General features: G+C 40.4%; 1 protein-coding gene across 1 annotated transcript; it reads right to left on the bottom strand.

Moving 5' to 3' along the window:
* Window positions 1-507: 507 nt before the first annotated feature.
* On the bottom strand, window positions 508-26,011 carry SMAP1 (small ArfGAP 1; the record flags this gene model as incomplete). The annotated part of the gene is made up of 5 exons (XM_009875044.1): window positions 508-1,498; window positions 3,791-4,119; window positions 4,743-4,911; window positions 17,272-17,399; window positions 25,927-26,011. Coding segments are annotated over 5 exons (846 nt in total), but the record flags the coding sequence as incomplete, so codon positions are not given.
* Between the last annotated feature and the right edge of the window lie 15 nt (window positions 26,012-26,026).

Here is a 26,026-nt window from a genome sequence, read left to right as displayed (position 1 = left end):
CACTTACACAGGTGAAGCATAAGCGCAACCGGGTGCGTCAGAAGGAGTTGGAATTCAGCCAGTTAAAAAAGTTCACTTCTGTGTGAGACCTTTCCGTAGGCATCTGATGGGACTTCTGTGGAAACGAAAGGAAGCTGTCAGATACTCTGATAAAGCAATCAAGTGGGTGTGCTTTGTTCTAACTTATTTGCATGCATTTCTGAACTCTCGTCTTAATAAACTGGCACTTACCTTTGTTTTGAGGCTGTTTCCACATAGTAAAAACAATCAAGAGAAACGTGGCTGCAGTGGAGCGTTTTCAAAATCATTGTTTGTGTATATACTTTTTGTATTTATCCAGCTTAATGGTGTAATTATAAACTGATTTTAAATCACGAACCGTTGCTCTAAATAATATTTGCGTGAATGAATCCTCCAAATCGAACGTGTTTTTCCTTCATTAAAAGTAGACTTAAAGAAACAGTGGTCAAACAGCTCATACGACAATGAAATAAAAACCCACAATCATTTATGGATTTATCCTTTTAATATAGGGAAATAACATTTTATCATTACGAGGCACCATAAAATGTAAACACAATCACTGTCATAAACCTGGATATCTCTGCGAGGAAAAAAATCTATCTGTTCACATCGAGTTACCTTGTGTACGTCATGTGCCGCTCGCTCTCGGCATTAATACTGTGTACGTGCCTCGTGAGCCAGATTGGATGCTTTATCGCAGGAAACTCAAATGGATCGAACGCTCATTTTTAAAAGAATAAACTATTGATTTGTAGAACGACAGTAACATCCAGGTTTATCTTTCTTTCAATAAACCGTATTCCCTGGTACGCACACCGTAACAACATCACAGTGAAATGCATGATGAAACAAAATTTGTTTGATACACTAGAAAACATTGCTCAGTGATACATTTACATTCTATTTATATATGATTAAACGGTTGTTCATACAGTACCTTCTACAGGATTACTGGGTAATTTGGGAGGGTCGGGGTTCATATTTTTGGATATTACTAACATGATAGCTACATCCCTTATATGCGAACATTTGATCTAGAATTTTGAGGGGAGGGGGGAAATCAGTATGTGCTTAAGCAGCTTCTTAAATATATGGTCTATGAATCGTATGCATTGTATGAAAACGCTGCCAAGGATGTATAAATGTATTCTTGATCTGCTTTCACTACATCAAATTTAAATCAATATAGACCACACCACGGTCAGTCAGTTATATTCTTAATCTGAACAGCTGGGGGAAAAAAAAAAAGAGTATGTACATGGGAGGAACAGCGAAAGTAAAATTGTTTTGAATGGGGAATGTCAGGTGGCTGTTCTGGGAGGGGGTTCGATTGCAACTTTCATTTCCACAGTTGTGTGCTCAGAGTCTGACCCGAGGAGCTGCCGGTCCACCCCGCCGCTGTGCTGGGGGCCTGCCCAAAGCCCATCACGTTGCTGGAAGTGCTGAGGTTCATTCCGGCCATCTGCTGGTTCATCTGGGAAGCAACCACAGGAGCCCCGTCAGCCGTCATGCCGAAATGCAACACACCCCCAGCTTGCAACCCCCTTAAAGTACATTTCCCTCAAGTTCGGATTTCTCCTTAAATAAAAGTACTGACTCAGTGTAAATTTCTAAGCATTTTTTAAGACAGCAGCACTTCGTGTCTGTGTAGGGTCTGTATCAACACTCCGCTACTGAGGCTGCAGAGCATGTGGACAAAGGAGAGCAACGTGTCAGCTAATAAAGATCTTGCTTTCCAAGCTAACCCACAAAACTGTGGCAACTGCGATAAAGAAATGTCAAGCAATACAGCCTTGTCTGTATTTGCAGTGCTAGATGTTTGTTGTTCCAGGGATATTTCTTCGGACACCTGAAAATCCCAAATACTAGAAACTGTCCACTTAGGTGGCAATTGACAAAGTGAGGCGGATTTAGAAACTTAACTATTACCTAAATCTAACCGTTCTTGCTAAAGAATCTACTCAAGATACCATAATTTCTGAAAAACAAGTGAAATTATTCACATGAAATTAAAGACAACATCTAGCTAAAGGTGGGAAAAAGTTCAAAATTCAGCACATTCACTTTGGAGATGGTGAAAAATATTTCTAGAAGTATTATCTAGTGACTGTAATTTTCAGTGCTTAATGTAAAAGCATTCTTCAGGTTACTCTCTCTTGCCTTCTAAAAAATTAACACTTTTTGACAAGTCAAAAACCTTGCTGTACAGACAGAGTAAAGACGTCCCCCTCCTGTGAGGAACCGGTGAACAGGGATGTTGGATAAGAACATTAGATCCACGTCAGAGACAGTATTAGGCAAAAAATCAGAGCTCATGTAAACATGAGCAAATGACAGCAGGTTGCAAACTGAAACTGAAACACTGGTGAAAATAAATTGTTAAATGAATTACAAACTACTATTGCAAGGTAAAACACAGTCCTGGATGCTTTCACACGTGTATCTCAATATGGAAATTAAAAAAGCTGATGAAAACACCCTTTGCCTGGTTGTTAATCTCTTCTGGAGTAGGATTCTTAAGAAATAGACTATATATACATTACAAAGCACGTTATTCTGTAAGGAAAGCAATCTCTCGCCGCTTTGGCTGGAGTCAGAGGTGAGAGGACAGTTCCCTCACAAACCACGGAACGTCAACGTGCTGCAATACTGGATGCACCACGAACACAGAAACGTGTTAAGAGCTTGTTCTATGAGCCAGCTTTTAGTATATATTTGATAGGAAGCAAGAGTTCAATTTCAAAGCCGATATGGGTCTTTTTAAAGTTAGATACCTAGAAAAAGGCTTGTTTGCAGTAAATCCACAGATTTTTTTGGGGGGCTGATGTTTTGAAATTCTCACTTTTTAACAGTTACTATTCAAAGCAGAACGACAGCCTGTATTTTCAAGTAGGGGCTGTTTTATCCATCTAAGAAATGCTGCTTGTCTCCATAAATGTTCGTACCACAGGACTGAGCAGAACAGTCAAAAAAACCATAATCCAATCTAAAAAAGTCACTAGGGTTCACTTCCTGAATTTCTAGAGTAAGCAGCATGGAATTATTATATTGGTTCTTATAATTCAAAGAATATTATGAAAAAAAATTAATAACTTGCTGTCATCCACAGTGAACTTCAAGGGAATAATTTAAGTTTGTGTGCCCTCTCCTAATAACCTTTTGCAAATACCTGGTTTCAAGGTGATTCAATGGATAATGTAGAAATATAGTACTAAGTGCACACCAGCACCTTCAGAGAACCTTTTAAACATGTTTAAGAAATAAAAAATAGCACAGAAATGCTACAGATAAATAATAGATTAGCCTAGCAAATTGTCTACAGGAGAATGTCAGAGTGCAAAGCACTGCGCATTCCACTGAAATTTATCCTGAAGTCTGTAAATGAAAGTATTTAATTGTTAATGGCTATCCTGGAGTACTTACATTCTGCTCTTACTTACAAAGCTGTGTTTACATTTCAGTATTTTATAACTACAGCTAAGCTAGCTTTTTCCCTGGCTAGCTCAGATGACAGGATGAGAGTAGCTACGGAAGCAGAGAACTGAGTTTGGTACCTGGCAAAATTTATTCTCTGATTATATGTTGGTTATCTTCAATATAATCATCAACTATTTTTTTTTTTAACATGTGCCTCTGAGCAGTTTACAGCCCAGCAGTCCATAACCTGTCTACAGCGCAACTTTCCTCCCACAGCCAATCATTCTGTATCGGAAAAACAGCCTCGTGTCTGGAAAAGCCCTCTGGCCTGGGGACAGCAGGTCTTTACCTGAGAGAGGTTCCACTGAGCCTGCTGGTTTTGTTGCAATCCGTACTTGTTTTGTGGCGTGGCCATCTGTCCCACCATTCCACCTTGAGGTCCAACGACGTTCTGAGGCAGTCCCATCACACCAGTCTGTGTAGTACCAGTAAATCCATTGGGCATTCCCATTCCTACCATCACGCCTGTGCTCTGTCCCAAGACCGGCACCGATTGTCCCATCATGTTTCCCATCATCCCAGTCGCTGCGGGCACTGGAACTCCCATGGCTGGAAAGCCTTGAAAATGAGTTGACGGTTGTGTGGTAAATGGCATAGAAGACGACCCCATGAACATACCTGGACCAGAGAAAGGAAGATTTCAGCAAAAGCGTTTTGTGATCTTTTTCCCCCAACCCCATAGGCCAGAAGTGCACCAGAAGAGTTTTAAAGGCTAGCTTTGTCCAGTTGAATGTCAGCACTGTTAGCTTCTGGTAAAAGTTAAAAATCGCTTAAAAAGGAAAGGGACTTGACACCAGAGGTTAACTGTCAAAAAGAGTTTGGCAAATCCCTGTGGTGAACCAGAATCTATTAATCGCCGTATTGGAGGTCTTTGTTTTCATACAAACGTAGCTAAAATCAAGATATGACAGCTCTGCACTGATCCTGGCAGCCTGCTGTTTGCACAGTGGAGACTGAGACCTGAAGCGATGAATTAAGACGGCAGAAGCTGAATGCACAACTCTTTCAGTGAATCATATACTTGATAATCTGAACAGCTATAAATAAAATCAGACACTATTCTTTAGCTCCTGTATTCCACTTCAGTAATTTTCTCATTTTAATAAATGTTAAAAAATTAAAAACCTCCGTCTGAACACAGGTAGGAGTGCATCCAACCTTAGTTTTACACTTGAAGGAGATAACGATTCTGGGTAGAGCTTCACGTAGGACTGCACAGAAACCTTTCCAAAATGATTTACCTGGAGCGTTTTGCTGCTGCATGGTTCCCGTGCCATACAGGGATAAGATGGAGTCTTTGGAGAGTTGTTTCTTTGCCGACTCTTCAGATTTTGTTGTTTGCTCAGTGAACAGATCCAGATCCCCGGATGCCGCAGACAAGGTGGCAGCTGCTGGTTTAGTGGAAGCGCTCTGGGAAATAAAGGTCACGACAGACTACTGAACGAAACCGGCAGAAGACGTAACGCTAAATATTTTCTGCACATCCTCACTCCTGAACCAAATAAAACCCAGTCAATCTACAGAAATTAACTTTAAGGAAATGAGAATTTTAAAAGATGTAGTATGACTAAAGATCAAAAAAAGCAGTATATACAAGAAGGAAAGAAGACCAGATGGAGGTTATAAAACACGCAAAAACTAAAACCCCAACCGGCTCCAGGGCGTACACATACAGTTTATTCATTCCTGTTGCTCTTACATTTTTCATCAGTCAGAAGCATAAATCATGAGCTGTAGTTAGATTATGAAAAATAATTAGGAAATCAATAAGGATATTACAATTCACATCTCATTAATCCTCTCATAGGCAGGATAGATTAGAGAAGAGCTAAAACAAAAGATTAAATGCTTTGGAATGTGCTGCTACAACTAAAATGAACAGGGTTTTTTGAGAAAAGGCAGAACTAAAATTTCGGTTGATCTACTTAAGGTAATAACGTTTCTATAATACATTGTTTGCAATTAGCTTAGAATTCTTCAGGCACATTTCATTTACTGAGAAAGCATAATTATCTACAACTTACTGTAGTCTATGACCAAAAAACTAAAACACAGGCAGGGCTGTCAGGTTTTTTATTGCTCTTGCACCAAAATGTTTTGTCAACAAATTACATCCAGGTGTCTTTCTGGCTGTTACTTTGCTGCTCACACACATACAGTCCTCTCTGGGGGCTTGCTTAGGTAACTTAGCCAATACGCTTCATTCTTGGTTTATTTCTCAAAATACCCAACTCACCCTGTTATCAGTGGGAACTCTGAGTACAAATCAACTGTACGTGCACTGAAAAAGGGCCAGGGTTGCAATGCATACCTGAATTATGGCCTTATTTCAGTCCAGCTAAATGATCCCCAGATGCTTACCTTACACCTCCCTGCATAATCCAGCAGTGTGTCCATCTATCAACTCTTCCCAACACTGAAGAAAAATCCTCTGTGTGCTGCCACCACCAACAGGCTGGATGTGCAGCCACATCCCTCAGTTTGGTGTCATCGCACACCCAACTTTATCAAAGAAGCCACCACAACATACTCTGACAGGGTTAAACACCTACACTGTTCCTCTAAGTAACAACCTCCAAACTTGCCTGTTTTTGCAAGCAGGCTCCTGACTAACACTCTGCCAAATCCATTATGGCCACACAAGATTTGTACAAATACTGCCATACCCCCCAACGGGGGTTGGTCTGTTCTCCCTAGTGGTGAGTGATAGCACGAGGGGAAATGGCTTTAAGTTGCACCAGAGGAGGTTCAGGTTGGAAATTAGGAATAATTACTTTGCTGAAAGGGTTGTCAGCCATTGGAACAGGCTGCCCAGGGAGGTGGTTGAGTCGCCATCCCTGAAGGTGTTTAAGAGAAGGGTAGATATTGTGCTGAAGGATGTGTTTTAGTGGTGTTGACAGGGCTAGGGAAAGGTTGGGCTCGATGATCTTGAAGGTCTCTTCCAGCTGAAACCATTCTGTGATTCTATGATTCTATAATAGGCAGCTTCAGAAAATGCATTTGAGCTAAAAAGCTCTCGAAAAGCTAATATGCTCAGTGTTATAAATTGGAGGGTAAAAACCCTGCGAAACAATTCTGGTACCAACTCAACTGCCCAGAAACCATCAAGAGAAAGGAGTGCAGAATCACATGGCTGATGGTTTAAACTCTTCACAAACTACTGTGGAAAGGGAACAGAAAAAGACAAGAAATGGAAACTTGGCGGCAGCTGAAACCCTGCATTTATATAACAGTCAGTTTAGGCCAAGGTCACCAGACCTTAGTAAGCAACAAAGGGTAGGTTGATGGCACTACAACAGGAAAGCAGATGGAACAAGAGCAGGAATTGTTCAGCTTCAGTGACACCTTCACTCTGGCCAATGTACACTTAAACTTCGCCAGGTACATATATAAAAGCTACCACCTCTTGCTTATTACTGACAAAACCTTCTGATTGCAAAGCAAAATCGAAGTTTTGTAGTAGGTAGTAGGAAGCCCTCTCCGACTGAGACAACACGTTGTCAGCGTGGCATAACCAGATATTTGAAAACACTACAGTCGCCTTTAATAATATGTTCAGGTGAAAGTCCATCCTCAAAAGTCGTATTTGTTTTATAATGCATGTATCCAGGCAGTCTCATTACTGAATTACTGCACGTTGGCACGGTCCTCCCACCACGGCATCTGCCCAAGATAGTCCCTGGACGACAGTTGTGCCCAGCAGAATGGAGAAGTACATGCAAGCGGTGGGAGCCAGTTAGGAGGGGAGGCTTCCTCTTCGCCACTCACACAGCAGTAAGGGGTTTTTTGCTTTTCTCTAGAAGGGGGAAAGCAGACACATCTGGGGTTGTTGTTGGGTTTTTAAAAATAAACAACAGCATCAGAAGAACAGCTCTCATCTGGGATCACAGAATCACAGGATGTTAGGGGTTGGAAGAGGCCTCTGGATATCATTTAGTCCAACCCTGCCACAGCAGGTTCACCTAGAGCAGGTTGCACAGAATGGTGTCCAGGCAGGTTCTGAACGTCTCCAGAGACAGAGACTCCACCAGCTCTATGGGGAGCCTGTGCCAGGGCTCCACTATCCTCACAATAAAGAAGTTCCTCCATATGTTTAGATGGAACTTCCCATGTTGAGTTTTGTGCCCGTTACCTCTTGTCCCATCACTGGGCAGCACTGAAAAAACACTGGCCCCATCCTCCTGACACCCACCCTTTAAGTATTTGTAAGCATTGATAAGATCGCCCCTCAAGTCTTCTCCAGACTAAAAAGCCCCAAGTCCCTCGGCCCTCATCTCAACTAGAGATGTTCTAGTCCCCTAATCATCTTTGTGGCCCTTTCTTGTCCCCTCTCCAGCAGTTCCCTGTCCTTCTTTCTAAACTGAGGAGTCCAGAACTGGACACAGCACTCCAGATGCAGCCTCACCAGGGCAGAGCAGAGGAGGAGGATGACCTCCCTCGACCTGCTGGCCACTCTCTTCTTGATGCACCCAGGATGCTGTTGGCCTTCTTGGCCATGAGGGCACAGTGCTGGTTCATGGTCATCCTGTTGTCCACCAGGACTCCCAGGTCTTTTTCCCCTGAGCTGCTTTTCAGACAGTCAACCCCCAACCTGCTCTATCACATGGGGTTATTCCTCCCCCCTACACTTGTCCTTGTTGAATTTCACAAGGTTTCCCTCTGCCCAAATCTCCAGCCTGTCCACAGGATGAACCACAGTTTAGAGTCTAGGACGAGCTGCCTGATCTAGTCGACAGCTGGAGTCCTTGGCGACAGGGAGGCTGGATTAAAATGATCTCTAAGGTCCTTTCCAGCCTAGGCCATTCTATGATTCTATGAAATACTGCTACTACAGGTGCTTCAGTGCTCCATGTGTGCACAGAAGAGAAGAGCTGAAGACCTCGAGGACTGATCACCTATTATGTTTACATCATGAGATTAAATGTTCATTTAATGTCTTTTCATTCAGTTTGGTTTTGGAAGATGCTGAGAGGAGCCAAACACTGAACAAGTACTCCCTGAAGTGCTCATCAGCTAAATAAATGAAAGGTAATGCAAAATACATGGCAAGAGAACAGCAGGTGGCATTAAAGTAAAAAAAACAAACAAACAAATACAAAACAACACAAAACCAAACAACAACACTGGCATAATTTTCACATATCTAACATTCTCATGCTACCCAACACCTCCGTAAAAACACGCCTGGCATACATATAAAAATTATTCTTTAAGAAAGACTACATGTAGTGCCCTCAAACAGTCATTACACTAAAACTAAATGCTCACCAGGAGGTTAGGGAACATACTGCTGAGGGGTTCCATGGTGTTAGCATAACAGAATTTTTCAGAACTAATGGAATTCATCTCCAATAGGCTTCATATTTAAAAATAAATAATTTCTGTCATCAATAGTGTTACCTGTTGTCATGGGTTTGAGTCTGGTGGGGTTTTTTTGTAAAAGTGGGGTTAGATTCCTGCACAACTTCGAGAGTCTCTCGCACCCCCAGGTAGGAGCTGGACCTGCCTCTGGCCAGGGCCAGGCTGGTCAGTGCCTCTGCCATCAAGGTATTTAAGAGGTGACCCCATTGCTCTTTTTCTCTCTTTTGGTTTTGTCTTGTTTTGAGCTCTCCTGACTTTAATGTTGGGGAGTTTTTCTGTTGGAGGAGGGGGAGGTGAGAGGAGAACAAAGGAACATCTCCCTGAGAAGAAAGAGGGGGAGAGGAATCCCAGAGGAGAAGGAGAGGGAGAAGGCTGCCAGAGCAAGATCTTTCCCTGAAGCCCGTGGTGGCTGAGACAGCAGGAAGGTGACTGCCTGCCAGCTGAGGGAATTAACGGCGGCGAGAATGTCCAGGATGCGTCGGAACATGCAGAGCCCCATGTGAGAGGGGAGAGAGCCCGAGCATCAGCGAGAGAAGCAATCCATGGCCCTGATGGACTCATGAGGAGGAAGAGGATTGCCTCCTGTGAGGTGAACACCATAAAGCAGGAAGGAGAGACTGCAAGGAGCCCTCTTTCTCAAGCAGGAGCTGCCATGGACAATGAGTAATGGCCAGATGGACTGTGCCACCTATTCCCTGCATTATTGCGAGGGAGAAGGTAGCCAGGAAGACAGTGAGGTGGGGGCGCAAAGTGTATTCAAGATTGGGTCATATTTATTGATGTATTCCTCTCACTATCCTACTTCGTAAATGGTGGTGGTGAATTAAATCTGTGTTTTTCTCCCCAAGATGTTCTGGTTCTTTACCTGTCATCTTAAATGGTAGATTATTATCCTCCCTATCCTTAATCTCAAGCCCTTGAGCCTTTTTTAGCTGAGTTTTCTCCCTCCACATCACTGTGGAAATGGGGGTGGGGGGGAGGAGTGAGCTGTAGACCATGTGGTTTTTTTTCCCCAGTTGGCTTGAACCACAACACCTGTATAAGGCAATATATACTGAAAGAAAGTTTTCACTGGGAAATACTGGTCGGATGCATCGGGACCTCTTTAACCTTGCCATCTGACTACGCAAATAGCATGTGGATGACAGGAAGTCTAGATTAATGCATGAGACTCAAAATAAGTGATTTCATTTTGGCTTTGAAGTCCCCAAAATACTACAGAACAGCACATAAAGATCATGACATCCTCAATATTTTAGGTCGGTCTGACAGTTGTGGCAGTCCAAATGGCTTTTTTCTGTTGCCTGTGGTCCTTTCACTGGGCATCACTGCTAAGAGCCCAGCTCGATCCTCCTTGCACCTTCCCATCAGGTATTTATATACACCAAGTATTATACACATCAGATATTCATATACATTGATGCAATCCCCCATGCCTCGAGGCTGAACTGTGCCAGCTCTCTCGGCCCCTCCTCATAGCAGAGATGTTCCAGTCCCCTAATCATCTTAGTAGTCCCTTGCTGGGCTCTCTCCTTTAGAGAGCCCAGAACTGCACACAGCATCTAAGGGATCAAGGTGAAGCCAACTGGCCTGTAGTGCCCTGGGTCCTCCTCTGGGCTGCAACCGCTTGTTCTTCCTGGTGAGGCAGCCTGCAACAGACACCCAATACAATATCACCTCTACCTGTCTGCTCTGAAGTCCTTATCCCATAAACTCTCAGCTGGATCAGCAAACATTCCCAGGCAGAGCTCCATGCATCCCAGCTATTCCCTCACATCAAGGACAATTCCACCTGCTTGTCTTCCCAGTCTGTTCTTCCTAAAAGGCCTAAAGGTCCCTCCATTGCAGGACTCCAGTCGTGGGAGTACGTGATCACCTCTCCATGACCCATGAGCTGAAGCCACTTTCTCAGTGCTGGAAGTCACCACCTTCCACTCTTCTCCTCCTGTGCAGCTTGCACCTACTGCTCAGCTAGGAGCAGACTCTGCCTGTGTCTCCACTGCAGTCGGGGTCCAGGGCTCTTGAAGCTGCTGTATCTCTGAGAAGATTCTGCCTGTCTGTCATCCTTTCTGCTCACCTCTTGCCATATCTCCTTCACCTGGTGACACGGCTCTTGAAGAACAGCACACCTCCTGCAGGAAAGACCATCTCTCATGGCCACAGGGAGAGGCTCCAGGCACGTCCCACAGCAGCCTGCACGGCTGCACCCACCACCTGAAGTTCTGACTGGGTCAAAGCCTCTGCCCTGGCAGGAACAGCTGCTTCAAATTGAAAGAGAGGTGGCAGCAGTGGAAATGAAAGAGGGAAGTGATCTGTGGGGTGTGTGAAACTGAGTGAAGGACTGCAGAAGAGAAAATGGCCCACATGCACTTCCCTGCTGCCTGCAGGTTCCTGGCGCTGGCTGGTATCTTGTAGGTAAGCAGACGGGCTGTGGGAAAGCCAGGCCTCCACTGCTTCTCTTACACGGTGATAAAGAATGGCCCCACATGACATTTTTTATTTCTCCCTGCTGACTGGAAAAGCTACGGGCATTTCAGGGAAACATGAAAAATACAGCCTAGCACATCATTATTCTTGTGTAAGCAAGTAAGGCAATACACTATTAAGGTCTTAAATTCTGTGTACAATTCTCAGCCTTTTTATTTTTGCACTATCAACGGACTTGCTGGTTATTTCAACTCCTCCTGGTTTTGATTTTGCATATTTTTGGTTTTAGGCATCTAGACAGTTCTACTGAAATACATCAAATCTTATTTCCTAGTAATATCTGATGAGGGAATAAGCACTCAACAACTATATTCAGTTCACAAAATCAAAGGAAAACACTGAAGAAATCTCATCTGTTCTCTTGCTTTAAAGAATTATCAGTAATACCTGAAAATGTCAGATGAAGACTTCTATCACTGTCTCGGGTGGTACATAAGAACATAACTATCCTTACAGTAGGATTAAAAATTCAAATTTATGCCTTGATGTATGTCCAGTACTCACAGCAAACAATGTAGCCTTTTCTTTGCAATCAACCTTCTCTAGGCTTGAAGATATTTCTCTCCCCTGCAGTCTCACTTCTAACTCTTTCTTCAGATTTCCCTTCTCTAGAACTTAAAATATTTTTCCTTTCATCTAGACCCGTCCAGCTGGTCCCTTCAGGTTCCGAAGTATGATGCCTGCTCTTCCACTGTGCTCCATCTAAGGCACTTCAAGCACAAAAGACAAGATAATCATAGAATCATAGAATGGTTGAAGTTTGAAGGGACCTTATCAACCATCTAGTTCCAATCCCCTTGCCATGGGCAGGGAAACGTCCTGATAGACCAGGCTGCTCAAAGCCCCATCCAGCCTGGCCTCGAACACTTCCAGGGAGGGGGCATCCACAGCTTCTCTGGGCAACCTGTTCCAGTGCCTCACAACCTTCAAGTGTAAAAATTTTCTTCCTTGTATCTAATCTAAATCTACCCTCTTCCAGTTTAAAACTATTACCCTTTGTCCTATCGCTACACTCCCTGATAAAGAGTCCCTCCTCATCTTTCCTATAGGCTCCCCTCAGGCACTAGAAGGCCGCTATAAGGATCTCCCTGGAGCCTTCTCTTTGGGCTGAACAGCCCCAACTCCCTCAGCCTGTCCTCACAGGGCGGGTGCTCCAACCTCTGATCATCTCCTCTGGACCTACTCCAACAGGTCCATGTCTTTCTTACACCGGGAGTCCCAGAGCTGAACACAGCACTGCAGGTGGTGTCTCACAAGAGCAGAGCAGAGGGAGAGAATCACCTGCTGGCCACGCTGCTTTTGTTGCAGGCCAGGATACGACAGGTTTTGTGGGCTGCGAGCACATGCTGCTGGCTCATACTCAGTTTTGCATGCACCAACAGCCCCAAGTCCTTCTCTGCAGGGCTGCTCTCAATTCACTCATCATCCAGCCTGTATTTGTGCTTGGGATTGCCCTGACCCAAAGGAAGGAATTAAAGTTTAGCTTTCAGATACCTCAAAATGTAGAGAGGGGTAAAATAAACATAAGCAGAAGCTACAAACAACTCAACTAATCATATTAGAGTATGACTAAACAACTCTCAAGTAAGACTCTGCTTCAACAACTCTCACAATAAAGCAAACCTCTGAAATAACTAATTTTTACATAAAAACTGAGGACTTTGACACATTATCATCACCAGAATTTATTAACAAGTTGAAGCTTGTCTGCTGATCTATTCCAGCCACACAAGGAACACACACTTGGCCTCTGGGGAAAATGAGTATTTGAGAATATCTCGTTATCTAAAACAGAGTAGCACTTTACATGAAAGTTTGCCAGACACGAATCATGAAGAATAAATCCCATCTCTGCAAAAACATATTTTCGTAGATGCTGAACCAATTGTCAGCTCCCAATACAAGTCAGGCACACATATACAAAATCTAAAAATGTTTGAGTCGACAATTTTAGTATCCTGCTTGGAGAAAGATTTACATTCAGTGTTTCAGTGAACTAACACTTTCAAACTTATTACTTCACAGTTCTCTTCTTCCTCCCCTCTCTACAATTTCCAGTTAAGAATGAAGATGACTTTTGCTGGAAGACATACCCATACAAAGTCTGAAATTAAAATGTGGCTAAAATAATTTAGGCAATTGTTTTAAATATACCTGAGAATCTTTGCTCAGTTCCTATAAAATGTTTGGCAACAAAAACCCCTGTTCTAATAGTTATAATTTAGCCATGCTCACTCCACATGAAAAAGCATTGCTAAAGGTACAAAATGTCTTTTTATTCTGTCCATTAATACTGCATAATAGGTAAATTTATAGCATATGCCTTTTATCTAGCTTTAAAGTAGGAGCTGTTAACTCTTTTTAAATCCCCTTGAATTTGCTAATAGGTTAAACTCTAGAAAAATGTTGCTCATTTACATATTGTTTTTTACCAGTTCTTTACAAATTCACCAGTTATTAGCATCCAGCTATACAGAATAGTAGGAAGAAATATTCTAAGTGGTTTTGAAAACTGTAATAAAGATACATATCTGAAAGCAGGGCAAAAGTGAATATGATTCTGAATGCTGGTCACATTTGAAAAAGGAAAACCAAATGCTTTTGTTCTCATTTGAAAATCATGTCTTGGCTATGTCAATGGTCATAAATCCTGAGGTTTACAGACATCACATTGCTTCAGTCTCATAATAAAACATTCAAACAGACATTTCTGTACTCCACAGTGCCATAAAACCATGTGCATTTAGCACTAAATGCTGCCTTTCAGGTTAAGCTGGAAAAGGAAATCAATCCTCTGAAAAACCAACAGTCATACATTGCCCCTGCAAATCAGTTTGAGGAGCACCATTAAATTCCTTTCTCTTTTAATGTTCACAAATACCACTGTAATATCTCAGAATCACCTACTATGCAGAACATCACGGCAAATATCTCTGAGTGAAAAAGTGAGCCACACCATTCCACATTTGATTCCTCCTTCTACTTATTTTTTTTATTTCAATATATTCTGTTAACAGATATTCAAACAAGTGTTACCCATTTCAATTTAAGAATTGGCTACGGATTTTTACTCTAAATTTTCCAATTTCGAATGCAGGAACCGAATGTTAAGAGTTACTCGACTACAGGACTGAGTTCCAGTTGATGCCCATTTGCAGTCTCACTCAAAATAATCACACAACCTAATCACACCACTTTTTTGCTTCAAAAAACTGAAAAGAGTCCTTAAAATCTCTCATCATGAAGCACCTTTTCCAGTCTCCAATATTCTCTTGACTCTTCTCTGAAACCTGTACAATGTTTATCCATACTAACAGGTGAAAGACCTTACAAAATACTTGTACCACTGCCAAATGAGAGGCACCCTCAACTTCTGCCCAGCTTCGGTTCCCAGACTAAACACCACTGTCCTGAAACCCAAGGCCTGCAAGGCCTCATTAACCCTAAAGCAAAACTGAATATTCCCTTTGCTCCACCTTACCAAGCAACCCATATAATCAGTGTCAGGCACCTAACTTCTACTGCTTGCCCCTGTTCCTGACTCTTACCTGGGGAAATTACCTGATTATACCACATTTTCTTTGAGATTACTGATTAATAATGGAAGACAATCAAGAATTAAATCTTGCGATATACTGTAAGGATCATGTACTTGATAAAATTTCTGTTTGCTGCTCCTGACTATGGCACTCAGAAAAAAGCGAAATGTCACTAAAGTCACTAAAAATCTAGACTGGTTTGTTAACGGCAGGTAAATATATTCCTGATTTCTAGTAAACAAACAAGGTGACAGCTATCAGATATTGAGAATCATCCTTTCTACCACTTCTTAATTCATTTAGTAAGTGCCATACTGGGTCTAGAAACTAGCACAGCAAAAAATAAACTACATTGCAAACCATTTCTCTCACAGAAGGTCCAGTGATCAATTCCTTATCACAGAAATGCACTTTAAATCATCCATGTTCTTTAATTGCAAATACATGTCATCTAGCGTGCTTTAACAGTCATTCCATTATTTAACCCATCATCAATCATCACCATCCAGGGAATCAGCCTTCACTTTGCTTTTTCTCACTCTTAAATATGTAGCGTTCTTTTAGATTTCCTGTATTCTACAGCTAAATCACTTGTTTTACCAGCAGGTCACCTCACTTCTTCATGGAACAGAAGCAAGAGAAGGCTTTGCTCTTGTTTCTCAGGCTGTTCTTTTCTCCTGAGCAGACAGTAACTACACAGAGAAGTCACTTCCAACTTCAAAAAGACAGGAAAGGGTTAAAACTGAAATCTAGCCCTATTCATTAGGTGTGTAACTACCACTGGCCCATTTATTTTGGGGCCAAGTGGAAACTTCACAATTTCAGGTTCAAATTTACTTAATCTACAACTACGATACGTTAAAAAACTCCGTGAAGCTGGAGAAGGGCCACTGCTTTTTGCATCTAGCTCTACAGGTAGGTTCAACTAGATCAATTTTGACATAAGGTGGTAGAATAGCAGACAGCAAGCACTCAGATATTGTTCTTTCTGGTACTTTGAATGGAGACTTCTGCAAGAGACAATAAAACCTCTCTGCAATTTTAGCTAACACATCCAAACCTAAATGAATGTATACAGCTCATTTCCTTCACCATTTACATGTGGCTTACAGTATTGTGAGAAGTTTGCTCTATCTGTAGTTTTATGTTTAAAAAGAAACGAGGTTTTAGTCTCTAAAATCCTACCTAGCACGCTGCAGAAGGTCAGCCCTCACCAATAAGTAGGAGAAGGGAGAGTAAATAAAAAAAAATCACAGCCAGATCTGCTGAACAACACAGATACGCGTTGAGGCAGCTACAATGATCAAAAGAACATTCAGAAACAAAATTACAGTACATCAGTTCAATCCGAATTCCCTTCCATCACCATCCCTTCCACTTTATATATGATGAAAATTACTTGGTAAAAGGGAACAGGTGCAGATTTACAGGTCCCAAACCATAAACTCAAGAATACATACATTTCTTTCTGGTTCAGCCAAGTGAGGGAGGAAGCCTTCTGCAAAAACGAGCTTCTAAATTACCTTAAAAGGGCCCCACAGACAGGGCGGTTAGCTGAGTACTCCAGCCAGTCCAGGTAAGGAATCCTGCACAGGTGCATTCTGATCTGAACCAGGCACGTTCATCACCAACATCTCGCTCTTGCAGGCTGACAGCTATTGTAACTGAGTGGAAGCTTTAAGCAGTTTCTTTGTGTGTCCCAAAGCTGCCTTTCTCAGCTACAATAGGCATGGCAACAGGGTCACTTCCAAAATACTGTGGCTATTAAGGGAGGGTGAAGGCCAGGTGCAGAGGTTATGCTATGCTTCCTTGAGGAAAGAAACGCATACAAGTTCCAAGATTTGACAAAAGACAGATCAATCCAGGTAGAAATACTGTTTTTCTTAATACCCTGTCTTGATTTTGAATATGAAGCTTGAGACCTTGCATTTTTAGCAGCTATAAGACAGAAGCATCAACTGTAGCCTTTCCTAAATATCAGCATCACAAAGTAGTAAGAGGTCTTAAAAAGTATGACTTAAGCACAATAACCTGACAACATAAATTAAAAATTACTCAGCAATACTTATTAAAAAAAGAACAAGACAAAAGAATATAAATTAAAAGAAAACATGACTACCATTCACCAGAGTAAGACAGAATCCAATTTAGATGGATAACCAGGGGGAATCAAAAGGGAAGACCACACTACCTCCTAATTCAATACGCAAGTAGTATGAAAGCTTTGAAGAGCTGAGAAAAATACAGCCATCAGAGCAAAAGAGCCTGCAGCCAGGAGCGATGAGGCGTGTGCATTCCTTCTGTGTGAATGAACAGTTTCCTGAAGGAATTTATGCATGTGCACGCACCTATTTATGCCTGTATATAACTAAATAAATTTTACCTGAGCAGGAGGTACAGCAGCTGCTGGTAAAGGATTAGAGATCATTGGGCCAAAGATATCCAGGTCATCATTCAGCGCTGCGACAGCAGCAGTGCCTCCATTTGCAACAGATGTTTCAGCTGGACCATCTTTAAAAGACAACAGAATCACATTTAAAGTGAACATTGTTAATATTTTTAACAGCATGAGAATAATTAAAGCTGCACATTCCCTCCTACTCTGTCCCCATCAAAGAAGTACCCAATTTCTGAGATAAAACTTTTTCAGACTGTGATATTATTCAGATCTTGTAATGACTTCTTCCCCTAAAAAGATAGAATAGCAGCGTGCTTCAGAAAAAAAAAAGAAAAAGCAAAAAAATAACAAAACACTTCCCTAAGGACAGCCACACCAACTTATCAGTACACATTACTCATTTTTCAAGTGTCTTTTTCAAGCACGCCAAAATTTTTATTGAGAATTTAAACAGAGATGTCTTACGGAGAAGGCTCAAGCCATGTATCAGACAAAATACACTGACCTGCGTTCAGGAACTAAAACTTTTATTTTAGAATCCACAAAGTTATTCTTGATATGCTAATTTACTCAAGGGTATGTAACTAAAATTTGCATGAGGAAAAAAGTCCCTCCTTCTCCCTTTTTCAAAAGTACTTTGCACTGATGTTCTTCTACAGCTGCTAGGCCCGTGGAGCTAGTGAGGACCTACAGCTCCATGCAGAGTTAAACCTTCTGCAGCCTTGGTGACTGTAACCACTCTAACACACGAATACATTGAGTGATCTAGGTGAAAGCAGGTATGTGCCTACTGAAAAAAAGGGGAAAAGAATTAGGCTCTGAGGAAAAGTGCAAGAAAATACTTTAAAAGATGTAAGGATGAAAACATGATGAAAATGTTTTTAAGGAATAGAGCAACATTTCTCATTTGTTTTCAAGCTGAGAACATCCGGCTAATAAATTATACTCCTAAGCATACCACAAGTGGGTTGTCATTACACAGAGCTCAACACATACAAAAGTGAGTCTCAATTCTGCTGAACACAATGACAACTGCATAACGTTAGCAGCAAATTTAAGAAAGCTTTTTTAGGCAAAATAAGAAGTCTCAAAGTATCCAGCACTCACTGCAGAAGTTGGACTCCTCTGGCAAGAACAAACGAGATGAATTAAGTCAAAACTTTCTCTCCAAACGAACCACCATGACAACTGGCATGGCTGTTTACATATCATGAGAAGATTAGTATTCTAAAATCCCCAGATTACAGTATACTGAAAAAACCTATTAATATCATAAAACAATTTCTATCCGATGCTTTAGGATGTTTAAAGAATAAAGATCTTTCTAAGCTGCACGAGCTGTATCCACTGTTCTCACTATTCAGAGTAGATTTCTGTAAAGCAAATTTTAACTTACCTAGCATCCTAATTGAAGGATTTGGATTGTTTTATTTGTTTTTAAAGTCACACAATTACACGTAGGTAGCTAACTTCACATATATCCCTCAGAAACTTCAGACATACATTTACAAACTAACACAGCAATATATTCCAAATTTTAAACACAACAGAATGCAGATTGCCACCTTTAAACTTTAAAAAGCATCAAGAACATTAAAACCCAGTCATTATATATTTAAGAAGAACAGTCACTTCCTCCTTTTACTAAACTGTAAGAAGTTATTTTCCAGTGTCCTGCCCCCATGACAGATAGATTATCTACCCAGGTGAAAAGATCCATTTCAAGAGCAGAGATTCAATCACTGGTACATCAGTATTAACAGTTTAGTGATGACATATGAAACATGTGCCTCACCACCCCAGAGAAACATGTAAGGCTGAGGGCAGATGGGAGTTTTAGGCTCTAGCGCTAGGAACTTGAAAGTTTCTAGAACTCTATCATGGACAGAGAACTGGTCTGACTAGTAAAGAGTATGGTGGTCAAGACCCAGTATTTAACTAAAATCAAATCATAAGAAGTTTCCAACACTTATTCAAAATAATTCAATGCCATCTCTCATGTAATTGCAACGCGCTCATCTGCTATAGACTAATCACAGAAGAACAGGTTTGTTTTTTTTCTAAGAAAAAAAGATGTAGTGGAAAAAACCAGTGAGTTTATTACTTAGAAATAAGGTCTCTTTGCTCTCCTCTACTTTTTTATTGAAGCAAATAAATAACTGGCAGGCTTTACCAAGCTTTGTCTCCCTGCACGTCAGATATTATCATTTTTCATTACTTTGTTGTGACACATGCAAACTTACTGCGGTTGGAGACTCTCCTTTCCGGTAGTCTAGGACACTGACAAGTTGGAGCAAAATAGCAGAAGCTGTTAGACTCACCAGTCACTTCACCAGCCTGGAAATCACTTGACTGAGGAAACTATCACAGGAGACTGGCAAGATTTTGGGCTGTTAAAACAAGAAGGCACTGCACTCTGAAACGATCTGCTCATAAATTCATCACTCAGATGGCCTTCTCATTTCTGTCTGCCTTCCATCTCCATGGGAAGGTGTTCCCCCTCTTTGGCTGCCTTGCGTGAAAGTGTTTGTTTATTTTAAAGGTAACGACTGTCAGTGCTCTATATTTGAAAACTTGACACAGAAGTCAAAATCTGTCAATGTGGAACATGTCAGAAGCTACCACTGTCCATCCATATCTGAATTCAGTCTTACTGTAGAGATGCTAACCTTTGTGTCTCGGTACATACAGGAAATGTGGCACAACTACAGAAACCATAAACTTTGAATTGACTGAACTGACTTCAGTATACGTAAAATCCCCAGCAAATATTTTAATTTTTAAAATATTTTTTAAAAAAATATTTTTAAGTACTTACTGCACCTTTTTCCTACAGGGAGTTATGAAATAACTAAGTGGGAGGGTGCTGGTTTGTAATTCTGTGGAAGCTATATGCTTGCTTTTGTGACTACACCATATACACAAATTATTTTATATTCTAATCTGGTATCAAACATGAACATTAATAGGCTGGTATTTGCTAATTCTCAAATCCACTTCATATCAATGGGAAAATGGTATCAAATCGTGCATGACAGCAATGGCAAGCAGACCCAGTAACAATGACTGAAATACCTTGAAGGCAGGGATATCAGAAAGACAAAGCGAGGGACACTCACGAGGGACATTCAGCAAGTTTATTTATTGCCCAACTTGCACAAAGTTTGTGAAAATCCCTGTGCTGTCCGCAAAAACTAAGGCCTAACAAGTCCACCAAAGCAAAATAACCATGTGAATTGCTTGGCAACATTAGACCTGCTGGGTAAACCGTGAGCAGCATGAACGACCACCACAGGACCGAAGTAGCCACTTCAGCCAATTTTTTTGCGTCATGATTTGACTTTTGCTGGAGGATTGCCGTTCTGACAATTCTGAAAAGCAAAGTTACAAACTCATCTATGACGATGCCAAAGCTACTTACAACTCAGTGCAAAGGTCTCTTCCTTCCCTTACTTCTGTTCCAATGAATGGAAGTCAAAGGACAGCAAAACAATCGTATGTATAATTTGCTCCACCACTCTATCCACACTATTTTTTTAATATATATGTAAATAAATATGCTGGGAAGTTAAGTAACAAGCTTCTTTTGAGGTCATTTTGCAGACAGGCAGTTACAAAAACATCTCCCAAAGGTTCACTGTTTCGGATTAATTTTGGAAGGAACTGTGCATAATTTTCATGCAAAAGGATTGTCTGCAATTAATAATTTAACGTTCTCATTTTCTCAGTGAGGCAAATGTATTTAAAAAGTATCTCTCTTGTTGTATTCCAAAGTGGTTCAGTTTCCCTGAATGTAAAAATGTTTAACATAAGACTGAAAATTTAAATGTAATCATTTCCTAAAACAAGCATTTCACATATTTAGAACATTCACAACAGAATGCGCTTCCAAGAACAACAGTATTTTTCAAGTATTTAATATGCTGCTTATAAATTAATACTAAGAAAACCCAGGTTTTTGATAGATCACTTCTGTAAGAGTGTTATTCGGTAATGTACATACCTTTCATCTCTTACTGAATTCCAAACTAAAAATAAGTATTTCCCTGTCTGTATAAGAGCAGAAACTGCTGAAGAATTACTGTTTACAGCACGGTTTTAAGCCTGTATGAGTACTATCAACAGCTAATCTTGTCTTACTGATTTCTCAAAAATGTAATAGTTGGAATATTTATATCTATTAAAAAGCAAATCTGAAAACATCTTCCCCTCATGAAACTGAAAGATTCCATGACCAAATTTCAGAATATAGAAGAAGCCTAGCAGTGTTTTCACTCCATCTTATTACATGCAGCAATACTTCTTTTAAAAATATATGTGCAGGCATGCAGCTATACAGACCTGTATTTCAACATAATAGTTTACACTTCTTACACAGATTATGGATATTCTCAGTTTCAACGCATCAGGTCATGGATTAGGTAGCACTTCCTCCTTCCCCTTCTCATTTTAAAGTATTTCTATAGCATAGGAAAGATACTCCAGAAGAGTTTTGAGTTCCAAATTATCCTAAGTATACAACTTCCCCTTCATTTTGTGCTGCCTACCATTAAAAAATTATTAGAAGAGACGGTGTGTATTTGACAGAAGGCAACACAGCTGTAGTCTTTAAAGGGAACAAGCAAAAATAAGATAAAACTACATAGGCCTGTCCGAATATTTTGAGAAATTTATAGCTTCAATCCTCACAGAATTACTTTGCAACAAGTAAATTTTAATCGACAGTACTTCCATCCCTTCTCAGGAGAACACATCTGTAACTCAGAATGAAGCATTTCAAGTGGCAGAAGCCACTGGGACGAGAGCATCGGGACGGCAGAGCTTCCACGCTCCGTCACAGAAGGTGACACGGAAAGGCAATAGATGCTGCTCTTCACTGCTGCTCCTAGCTATGGTCCCAAAACTTCTCACCATTTATGACATTATGACAGATAATATCCGACTGCTGTCTTGCTACACTGTGCAACAGCAGATGCTGCTTCTGATTTCAGATTAGGAAGTCTTGTTTAAATTTGATAGCAGAAACAAAAGCTATTTATCAGGATGCATTCAGTAAGTGAAGGGTTCCAGTTTACCTCTACAATGCTTTTCTGTATGTATTTTTTAATGCCTGACATGACAACTTCCAATTCAGTGCTGCCTTTGTTGAGAAAGTTTTCATATATATCATTAATCCTTGGTATATTTATCCATACCAACAGGGAGAATGACCAGCAGTAGGGCTTCAAAGGGACAGTAAGAAAAGGAAACAGCAAGAAAGAAGACCTGCTCTTAAACTTGGCCTTATGTTCCTGAAACTCATTTCCTATGGGGCAAACTATATACAAGAACTTTGTTACTAAGCTGCCACAGATTTTTGTATAAACAATCATTTATGACAGCCATACCAAGACTTGCAATAGAGGGAGAATATGCATATGATTCTGCGATTACATCAAATGACTAGAAAGGCAGAACTAAGAGAAATAATTCCGTACTTTGAACAAAATCTGGGGCAAAGATACAGGCAAGGTTTGTCTGCCTGAAATTATTGTGGCATTATTTACTGCATCAATAAAATTTTATTTATTGCCCTCTGCAGAAGTGAAAAAGTATTCATAGGGAGGCCCTCTCTATATAACATTTCTTAAAATAAAATGTGGAAGGCCACAAAGCTAACAACGCTATACGCCTCAAGTGGTTGTAAATGTTTTCAGTTTGGGTAGATATATTGCTTACGAAAGCGTAATCTTAGCATAGCAGCATTACTGTAAATGCTAACATGTTTAAAAGCTCAAGAAGTGGGGCTACGACCCAAAAGTTAACCCCATACTCAAAGCTAGCACCAAGGCTCACTCCAGAAAGTATTCTGCAAGAAGCTGAGCTATTCTGAAAGCCAAAATTATGCTAGCATAGATAGTGATCCACTAGAATTACTTAATTTGCTATCGCATGTGATTCTGATCTGCCCTAGTAAAAGCTGCTCCTGTTCTTCGTTTGCAGAAATCAAGTCCTAAGAGAATGAATGAATCCTAATTAGAAACACGTCCTCTCAGCAAGAAGAATGAGCTATGCAATCGTATCCATTTTAATATTGTTTGATATGACATATCAAAACATTTTAATCAGCACTGCAGCAACAAAGGCCAATGGGATTCTGGGCCACATCCGCAGGGGCGTGATGAGCTGAGATAGAGATGTGATCACTCTACTGAGCACTTGTCAGGCTGAGCCTGGAGTCTGTGCCCAGTTCTGGTCTCCACAGTTCAAGAAAGACATGAACAGACTGGAGAGGGTCAAAAGGAGGGCCACGAACATGGTCAAACGGCTGCCCTATGAAGAAAGACTGAAGGATTCAGGTCTTCTCTCCATGGAGAAGGCTCAGAGAAGATCTCATCCCAATATACCAGTACTTAAAGGGCAGCTACAAAGAGGACAGAGGCTCTCTCTTCACAAGGAGTCACACGGAGAAGACAAGGGGCAAAAGGTACAACTTGCAGCAGGAGAGGTTTCATCTTGACATAAGAAAGAAATTTTTTACAGTGAGATCAACTACTAGAACAACCTCCCTGCAGATGTGGTAGAGTTCCTGTCACTGGAGGTTATCAAGATGTGATGGAACAGGATGCTAGATAATCTCTTCTAGGTTCTTCTTCCCATAGGCTGGACCAGGTGATCTTTTGAGGTCCCTTCCAACCTGGACTATTCTACGGTTCTATGATACATCAAAGTGATCTCCCTAGTGGCGAGTGACAGGATGAGGGGAAATGGCCTTAAGTTGTGCCAGAGAAAGTTCAGGTTGGATATTAGGAAGAATTTCTTTACTGAGAGGGTTGTCAGGGATTGGAACAGGCTACCCAGGGAGGTGGTTGAGTCACCATCCCTGGAGGTGTTTAAGAGACGGGCAGATGTTGCGTTGAAGGACGTGGTTTAGTGGTGTTGATAGGGATAGGACACAGGTTGGACTCAATGATCTTGAAGGTCTCTTCCAGCCAAAACTGTTCTATGATTCTTTTAACATTATCTGAAGTAGTCTACTGTGGGCATTAATTAAAATACAAGTTTCCAAATGAAATATGCAGGTCTGCTCTCATTAAAATATCTCATTTGCAGCTCAGTGGATTCCAAGTGTTACTAGCTTATTACACTGTCTTTCAATTTGTTATTTAAAAGATCTTTAAACACTCCCTCCTCTAAAATTACGGGGTTTTAACATACAAATTATAAACTTTGCCCTTTGTATATCTCAACGAAGAAGCACAGCTGTTGAACACCAATTATAATACTCCTTCTACTGCATATTACATCTCAAGTTAGTCTATGTAATCCAAGTTCATTATCATATCATAAAACAGTGCTACAAAGATTCTTTTAAAATCATGACTAAAAGGAAACAGAAGCCTAGCAATCTCAAAACCACACATTGATTAAATTTTAGTTCTTAATTAGGTCGTTGGTCTGCTACAGGAAAATAAAGGAGAATCAGCTTTCCATCAAGTCTAAAGTATCTTTTTTTTTTTAATAGGTTTATTCTACTTCCATAATCTAACAATTAAGATTTACTTGCCTATGATAGCAGATTATTTAGAATGAGATATGATAGACCACAATACATACACTACCACTATAAAATTTGTATTTTACAGCTACTCTTCTTCCAGAGAGAAAATATGCATTTTGAATGATAGTGTGAATTCTAAATAAAAAATGGTTGTTTTGTTGCTACATTATTCATAACTAAAACCCAAAACTTAAAAATAATTTTTCTACAAAATCAAGGTTTTAGAATAATTAAATTTAAGAGACTTATCAGCCTCCTCCAATACCCTGTAAAAATAAAGCAGAATTTTAAAATAGCCATTATATTAATATAAATTAAATATTCTTAATATCCAATCAGAACTCTTAAAAATTTTGTAACACTGAGCAATGAAAGGAAATGAAAATAGTTACTGTAATATTTCATTTTTCCAGTTCCATTTTAAGATTCTGTCGTGTGGAAAAAGCACATGGTAACATTAGTTGAAAGACAAATTTTATAAATATGGCCCTCAACAAGCATGAAAAAAGTGTAAAACCCAACATTGTAGCCAGACAGTGCAAATTAAATTATTTGGGTCCAAATCAGTTTATTTACAAGACAAATACAGTTACCTGCCAGTCAGAAAATAAAAAGTATATTAGATAAAACTGAGTGATGGTGACAGTCAGTACCCAACACTGAAATGTCCGATGTATTAAGTTTTACAAGATACTACTCAGCTGCAGTCACACAGTTTACTGTTCTTTTAAGTAATACAGGAATTTAATGATATAAGGCATTTTACAGATACACAATTCAGACGATCTCAGCATCTTCATTAAAAAGTACGCCTGTACCATCAACACTGAAATACCATAATTCACAAGCCCTTTGAAGATCACTTTGATAACACCCCCCTCCCACAGGAGCTCATTACTCTCCTTAGCAAAGCACGAGTATTGATATACTCAGATCCCTATGGCATATTCCTTTATAGTTCTAAATTCATAGACTCAATCTTATGGTTTTCAAATTTATCCAACTATGCATAAACACAGAGAAAATAAAAGCATATCTATTAAAGTATAACACAATGGCCCTATGGTTGATCTAAAACCAGGTGATTATATATTGCTTACCTAGTCCTAAAAGGTCAATAGTGGGTTCTGATGACTTTTTTGGACTTGCTTTAGCTTCTGATTGTTGATCCTCCTTCTTCTGTGGCTTTAAAGGAAACAA

The sequence above is a fragment of the Apaloderma vittatum genome, unplaced genomic scaffold, assembly GCF_000703405.1.
Source record: "Apaloderma vittatum isolate BGI_N311 unplaced genomic scaffold, ASM70340v1 scaffold3678, whole genome shotgun sequence".
In the NCBI taxonomy this organism is placed as follows: domain Eukaryota; kingdom Metazoa; phylum Chordata; class Aves; order Trogoniformes; family Trogonidae; genus Apaloderma; species Apaloderma vittatum.
This window is presented reverse-complemented; position numbering and strand designations above follow the sequence as displayed.